This window comes from Austrofundulus limnaeus, unplaced genomic scaffold (genome assembly GCF_001266775.1).
Source record: "Austrofundulus limnaeus strain Quisiro unplaced genomic scaffold, Austrofundulus_limnaeus-1.0 Scaffold318, whole genome shotgun sequence".
NCBI classification, from domain to species: domain Eukaryota; kingdom Metazoa; phylum Chordata; class Actinopteri; order Cyprinodontiformes; family Rivulidae; genus Austrofundulus; species Austrofundulus limnaeus.
The window spans coordinates 141,003-148,515 of NW_013952720.1; the positions used below are offsets into that span (position 1 = coordinate 141,003).

Here is a 7,513-nt window from a genome sequence, read left to right on the forward strand (position 1 = left end):
TCTATCGACAGGAGGACTCACTCAGAGTTCATTAACAGTAGAATTTTTATTTATTTTTTTATTAACAGTAGAAATAAAAAAGTAGCTTTTGTTTTCTTGGCCAAAATAAAGTTCTATAAAAGCAGTAACACAGCAAGCAGCTGAAACTTCAGTTTACACTGAAAGTGATCCAGTATTTGTTTRATATAACTGCTGGAAACCAAGTTTTTTAACCTTTAAAAACCAGATTTAAGTCTTCAGTTTAAATACTTTCATCTCTAAATAATGTTACTTTGTTTATTTTAATAAATGTTTGACATCTGATCTGATTCAGAACATAAATCTGGTCCAGTTTCAACACCAGGATATTTTTTTTTTACAAATAAAAAAATACTTTATTGATCCAAGAGGGAAATTAGGTGTTACAGTTTCAGCTTTAATTTAGCCAATTCAGCTTATTTCATGACTCAGCATTAGAATAAAACTGCGTATGTTAACTAAATTTACCAGAGAATTTCAACAAGTCTGTTCAAACGCAAAAACTTTTTACTAGTTTGAAAACAGAAGAAAACTGAGACTTCAGATCAAACCCTTCAAACAGGTCAGAGGACCTGTGCAGCAACAAGTTAAACTGTATATCTTTGTATCTGAATTATGCCTTATATTGTATTTTTGAATTTATTTTAAAAAAGCATTTTGTGATAAATAACAGGCATTGGAAAAGCTGTGGAAGCATACAACACTGCATCAGGTTAAAATTAACAATAAAAAACAAAAAAATAACAAGAAAAAATAAAATAAGATCAGAATAAAGTAAATTTGTCAGTTTGAAATAAAAGAAATAAAAGAAATAAAAGAAAGCAGAGGAATCTTCCGCCTGTTCACAGTTCTGTCCGGTTGGTGGCGGTAATGAAACTTTAAGCGGGTTTTACCAATAAACCCACGAAGAAGAACAACAACAGGAGAGAAGAAGAAGTCACTACACCCTCCGCTGTTTTTACTCCGAACTTTCCTTCATCGAATCGAACTTTTCTTCTTTCCTATCAGAACTCGGGTTTACAGATCCGGATCAGAAGCGGGTCCGCGAGTCCAAGCAGAGGTGAGGACCGTCCAAGAACCTCTTCCGGTTAGCTAAACCTGTTAGCACACAGGCTAACTGTGTCAGTCACTCATCTTCAGGGAAATCTGAAAACCGACTCGAGCTGGACTGAAGGCACCTGTTGTTGGTGTGTCACACCTGAGTGACGTCGACTTCATGTCACGTGACCGTTTCACAGCTGATGGTTGCATGTTGACGTCAGCTGGGTGTGTAGTGTAGCTTATTACTGTTAGTCAACTTTATATAAACAATCTTTGTTATATTGATTTATAAACACAACTATTCTCCTCACAAATATATCATTTGACAATAATAGAGATATTTTTTTATAAGAACAAGTTTCTTTACATGATAACTGGAGGAAAAAACAAACTAATAAAATCAAGCAACCGTAATTGTAATGAAATTCTTTGTTATAAACAAAGTTAAAGAAAAGTCTTATAAACTGGTCCACAGATTCTATCATACCAACCGATATTTGTCTAGATTTAAATCTGTTCCACGCAGACTGAAGACTCATTTGTTTTGGAACTGTGATGATATAATGAACCTTATATTTGTTATTTCCCCACAAACTCATCTCAGTTATGAGACTGTCATCCTTGGCTTTACTACTTTTGACAAAAAGAACTGACTCCTTTATGATCAACTCGTTCTTCTTGTTAAGTATTATAAACACAAATGCAAGTTCAGCACTAACAGACCTTTATTCTCTATTTTTATGAAGGACAAGAATTGGTACAATCATCTGATTGCTTCGTCCGATAATCCAAAAGCTGTGAAAACTTGTAAATTTGTTCAAAAAATGTAATATACTAGGACTTCATTATGTTTATTTTTCTTTTATTAGCATTATTATTATTGACTTTATTGTTTTTTAATGTATAGAATTCCACCCCCTGGCAAAATGTTTTCTTTTCTCTTTCTTTTCTTCTTACATCTCATTTTGTAAGTCAACACTTTGAAATTTGATGACATTGTTTGGAGGCTCCGCCTCTTTTCAGCAGGTCTTACTGAGGCTGTTTGTCGACCCAGCAGGGATTTTCATCGTCTGATCTCATTAACGCCGACTGAGGAAGAGGAGGAGGAGGAGGAGCTGATCCATCTCTGCTCCTCGAGACATGAGCCCTGCCCTCCTGCACTAGACCCGGACCAGGACTGCAGGCCAGGATGGGGAACAGCGCGCTGAAGTCCCACTTGGAGACGTCCCAGAAGACGGGCGTGTTTCAGCTGACAGGAAAAGGTCTGCCAGAGGTGAGGGTGTGTGTGTGTGTGTGTGTATGTGGGGGGGCTGACGATCCGGACTCTGAGGGTTCAGGTCTTTGAAGGTTTGTCTCGTTTCAGTTTCCAGAGGAACTTCAGAGACTCACGTCCAACCTGAGGACTGTGGATCTGTCCGGGAACAAGATCGAGGTCCTTCCTGCGTTCATCGGGAACTTCCTGCAGCTGAAGAGTCTGACCCTGAACTGCAACCGTCTCAGTGAGTGTCAGACCCCCTGGTCTTTCAGAAGACCCTTCTGTACGGGATAAATGTTGTGCCAGCAGGAAGTGAATTAGAATTGCTCAGATTGAATCTGAATGCATTGGTTTGAAAATAAATTTTACTAAATTTAAAGTTTTGTATCTGAATTAGTTTTTTTTAAACTGTATTTTGGTTTATTAAAAATTCAGTTTGACTACTTTCACTTTCAGTTCCATAATTCAGATTTTTGTGTCACATCCTGGTYCTTGAGAAAGCCAGGCAGAGTAATCAAACACAGATCCACAGATTTATGTTTCACTTTGGTGAAGTTTCCCTTCTGGATGTAACAGAGTTGATGCAATCCACTGTAAAAGTGACAAAAACACACAAAGTTATTTTATTGCAATGATTAATTTGACCTATATGTAGAAAATGTTACATTTACATGATGACATCATGGATCAGTCAGCAGCAGCATCTGATCAATATGTGATCCATGATGTCATCATGTAAATGTAACATTTTCTACATATAGGTCAAATTAATCACTGCAATAAAATAACTTTGTGTGTTTTTGTCACTTTTACAGTGGATTGCATCAACTCTGTTACATCCAGAAGGGAAACTTCACCAAAGTGAAACATAAATCTGTGGATCTGTGTTTGATTACTCTGCCTGGCTTTCTCAAGGACCAGGATGTGACACAAAAATCTGAATTATGGAACTGAAAGTGAAAGTAGTCAAACTGAATTTTTAATAAACCAAAATACATTTTCAAAGAAAATTGATTTAAATTCAAAACTTTAAATTCAGTTTAAATGATGCACACACAGATTCAGATCCTGTTGGCACAACATTGATCCCGTACTTCTGACCCTGGTTCTTCTGACCTGGTTCTTCTGTCCTCAGCTGTCCTCCCTGAGGACATCGGGAAGCTAAAGAAGCTGGAGACCCTGAGTCTGAACGGGAACCGGCTCCAGCAGTTGCCCCCYGCTGTGGGCCAGCTCAGAGCCCTGCGGACCCTCAGCCTGTCYGGGAACCAGTTCTCTAGTTTCCCCTCTGGACTGGGAACCCTGAGGCACCTGGACCTGCTGGACYTGTCTCAGAACCAGATCCGGACCGTTCCTGCGGAGGTATCTGAGCTGCAGGCTATCGAGATCAACCTCAACCAGAACCAGGTAACCGGGTCCTGTGTCCGGACACCCCAGAACTGAATCCTGCAGAGTCCTTCTGATGTGGTTTTCTGTGCCCCGGTCCAGATCTCAGGACTGTCAGCGGAGGTGTCCCGCTGTCCCCGTCTGAAGGTCCTCCGTCTGGAGGAGAACTGTCTGGAACTGTCCTCCATCCCCTCGTCCATCCTGACCCAGTCCCAGGTGTCCCTGTTCTCTGTGGAGGGAAACCTGTTTGAGGTAAAGAAGCTGCGAGACCTGGAGGGCTACGACCAGGTGAGACCCCCATCTGAGGGTGTACAGAGTCCAGGTCTCTTCTGGTCTTTAACAGCCTCTGTTCTGTCCTCTGCAGTACATGGAGCGTTTCACCGCCACCAAGAAGAAGTTTGCCTGAAGAACCCCTGAGAGTCCAAGTCCTGGACCCAACAAGACCTGACCCTGCAGCTAGACTGGTCTAACACCCCCCCACAAGACTCTGCAGCCAGACCGGTCTAATAACCCCCACAAGACCCTGCAGCCAGACCGGTCTACCCCCCACCTACCCAAGATCCTGCAGCCAGACTGGTCTAACACCCGCCCCCAAGACCCTGCAGCCAGACCGGTCTAACACCCCCGCTAAGACCTGACCCTGCAGCCAGACTGGTCTAACAACCCCCCACAAGATCCTGCAGCCAGACTGGTTCTGATGGAGAAAGATGCTAAAAACCGAGACGATGTCTCACTCTGGTGATGATGGACGACATGAATCTGATTTAACAAACAGACATTTCAGAGCAGTTCTGGAACTGTTCTGGATCAGTTCTGGAACTGTTCTGGAACTGTTTTGGATCAGTTCTGGAACTGTTCAGATCTGTTCTGGAACTGTTCTGGATCAGTTCTGGATCAGTTCTGGAACAGTTCTGGATCAGTTCTGAAACTGTTCTGGATCAAATGAACCTCACACAGCTGATCCACACAGGACAGACTCCTGGGAAGTTTTTTTATTTCTGAAGTGATTTTGCTAAAACCTCAGACCTGTACCTGACTGGACCCAGACCAGACGGAGGTCCAGAACTGTTGAATATCTGTGAACTTTGATCTGGATCCAAACAGAACCGACATGTTTGTCTCGTAGCTCCGGTCCTGCTGAGTTCGTTCACGTGTTGGGGAGACACCCGAACTTTGTTTGTCTGTAGATGTTCTGGTCCCGGATGATCCGGTTCATTCTGGTCCCAGATGTCCTGGACGTTCTGGTCTCTGATGTTCTGGTCCCAGAAGGTCTCTTTGCTGCCATGAGGGGCGATCATGTAATCGATGTTAGCGAACAGAAGGTGGTGGTAGCTGAGAGTTGTCCTCATCAAATCCTCTGAGGGCTAACAGGATCTTTGTTTCACACTTCAAAGGTTTTCTGTCTGAAGTCACTTCTGCACATTTCTGACACAAAACATCTGAATCTTCATCGCCTCGTTAGTATCCATCAGGTTCTGGTTCTGTGAAAACATTAAAGCTGCATGATTGAATCCAGGAGTTTTATTAAATGTTTGTTCTGTTTGCTCCTGATGTTCTGAATGTCTGAACTGATGAAATAAATGTTGGACTCATTAATTTATAAAACCTGTTTCAGGATGAACTGAACACCTGTTTTTCTGTCTGTTTTATTTCTGTTTGATTCATTCTGGTGCTTTTTCTCTGAAACAAACACACCTCCCTCATATTTGTCCACTTTAATCCTAATTTTAACTTTTGATTTTAAAGCTGCTTAAACTTTATAAATAAACAGAAGCTACGAAAATAAGTGAAAAGAAATCAACTTGTGCCTTTTCGATTCATCAGAAGGAGGCGCTGTGACTCCACATCTCCACGGGATTAACACATTGGTGATGCGCGCTAACTTCCGGTATTATGGTAACAYCCATCAGGAGACCCTTTCAACGTAAAAGACGTACCAGGTTTTCTGATTCAAACCAGTACAAGTTTTCAGCTCCAGATCTAGATTTTAGGAAGGAACGTGGTTTGTCTTGTGAAGGACCTGAATGGACACAAAAGTTTGTAAATAATTGGTTAAATTATCAGGTAATAATAACACCACGGTTTTATTTTGAAATYCCTCTTCGTAGATTGGTACCGTAATATCGGAAGTATGCGGACAAAACTAAAACGCGTAATTTAAGACTGGTCTGAGTGCACTTGTTTCTCATAGTTCTTTAAGTCCAAACTCCGGAGTCTCACTCCACCCACCGACATTTATCACTTCACMGGTTCTCACACCGGAGAACCTGTTTTTGTTGGCTGAGAAATGAGGCTCTAAACCGACGTTCATTGGGGTTTTTTTTCTGCCCAGAAACAAAATGAGAAGATGAAGCCGCTTCTGTGGACGGTTGTTGTTTTCCTCCTGAGCCTTTCAGGAACCAGAGGGAACGGTGAGTTCACATGCCATCACATGTAGAACTTGTTCTTACAACGTCTGCTCTGAACTTTTACACTTTCTATTTTTTTCAGCCGCACCTCAAAACCATGAAAGTCTATTTTTATCTAAGTAATTAAAATGGTCAAAAGTCAGCCGAATTAACAAGAAGACTCTGGCCGAGATAAATCACAAGTTTGATCTGATTTTAAGACAACTTAAACAAAGTTACAACTAAATAAACTTTAAAATGCTCAGATTTTCGAGGGAATCAGTTTGTTTAAAAGAAAATGAGTACCTGTCCTTCAAACTCCTCGTTCTCTGCAGTTATTTTTTCTTAAAAAACACATACATTAAAGGTCAAACAGTGCTTTAATCATTTGTAATGTGCAATAACTTTTAATAGCAGTATGTCGGAAAATGTGGGCAAAATTTTGAAAAACAGCAAGAAATATGCCCCCATAGACATCAATGGGATTTTAGGAAAATATGAGAAAAACTAGGTCTGTTTGGATCTGCAGCTCAGAAAGTCTTCATGACAGAAACATCATTTAGAGTTTACACTGCTAACAGGAAGCTGCACTTTACATGTCTGCAGTAACATTCTGATAAATGTAAATATTTTGCACACAATTACACTTTAAATGTAAGGAATTTTACAGATTTTTCCTCACAACATTCAACTCMGTTTGATGATGTCGTCTCAAGTTTTAGAAAAAAAATTTTCCCACAAAAACCTCTCTTACTCTGTCACCGCTTTTGGTAAACACATAAATCAGAATGAGTCTTTAACACAGGGTGTCTTATTMACAGGAGTTCCATCCCAGACCAGAACCCAGAGAACCCTTTGAGGGTTTTCTTTGGTCTTCGTTTCTTTCCATCAGTTCTCGCTGATTCTTCTTCTCGCAGGTGTTCTGTTCACCAAACACCCGTCCAATCAGACGGTCTCTCAGGGGAAAGAGGTGAGGCTGGGCTGCGCCGTGGAGGGCGTGACGGAACCGGACATCATGTGGATCAAAGATGGAGAGAAGCTGTACAGCACCGACCAGGTGTTCCTCACACTGGGAGAGCAGCACTGGGAGACGTCCCACAGGTCCGCAAACACTAATCACTTAACCAGTTAACTGATGAGTCATTTAACCAGTTAACTGAGTCATTTAACCAGTTAACTGATGATTTATTTAAACAGTTAACTGATGGGTAACTTAACCAGCTAACTAATGATTCATTTAACCAGTTAACTAATGATTCATTTAACCAGCTAACTGACGAGTAACATAACCAGTTAACTGAGTCATTTAACCAGTTAACTGATGATTTATTTAAACAGTTAACTGATGGGTAACTTAACCAGTTAACTAATGATTCATTTAACCAGTTAACTGACAAGTAACAACCAGTTAACTGATGGGTAAGTTAAC

At 40.9% G+C, this 7,513-nt stretch overlaps 2 protein-coding genes across 4 annotated transcripts in view; both read left to right on the top strand.

Moving 5' to 3' along the window:
* The first annotated feature begins 872 nt into the window (after positions 1–872).
* lrrc57 (leucine rich repeat containing 57) lies at positions 873–5,323 on the top strand. Of its 3 annotated transcripts, none has more exons than XM_014022119.1 (6): positions 873–1,078; positions 2,114–2,332; positions 2,423–2,558; positions 3,450–3,718; positions 3,800–3,985; positions 4,062–5,323. In XM_014022119.1, the coding sequence occupies exons 2-6, from the start codon at positions 2,249–2,251 to the stop codon at positions 4,101–4,103; spliced, it is 717 nt and encodes a 238-aa protein (XP_013877573.1). In that variant the 5' UTR covers positions 873–1,078; positions 2,114–2,248; the 3' UTR covers positions 4,104–5,323. The 3 variants fall into 3 exon arrangements, with proteins under 3 accessions (XP_013877573.1, XP_013877572.1, XP_013877574.1); XM_014022118.1 differs by having other exon boundaries at positions 2,117–2,332; XM_014022120.1 differs by lacking the exon at positions 873–1,078 and having other exon boundaries at positions 2,083–2,332.
* A 461-nt stretch (positions 5,324–5,784) lies between these two features.
* Positions 5,785–7,513, top strand: part of tyro3 (TYRO3 protein tyrosine kinase) — a gene marked incomplete in the record, with an annotated part of 19,301 nt that continues 17,572 nt past the window's right edge. The window contains 2 exon segments of the mRNA XM_014022121.1: positions 5,785–6,108; positions 7,002–7,185. Coding sequence (XP_013877575.1) covers positions 6,045–6,108; positions 7,002–7,185 — 248 coding nt within the window.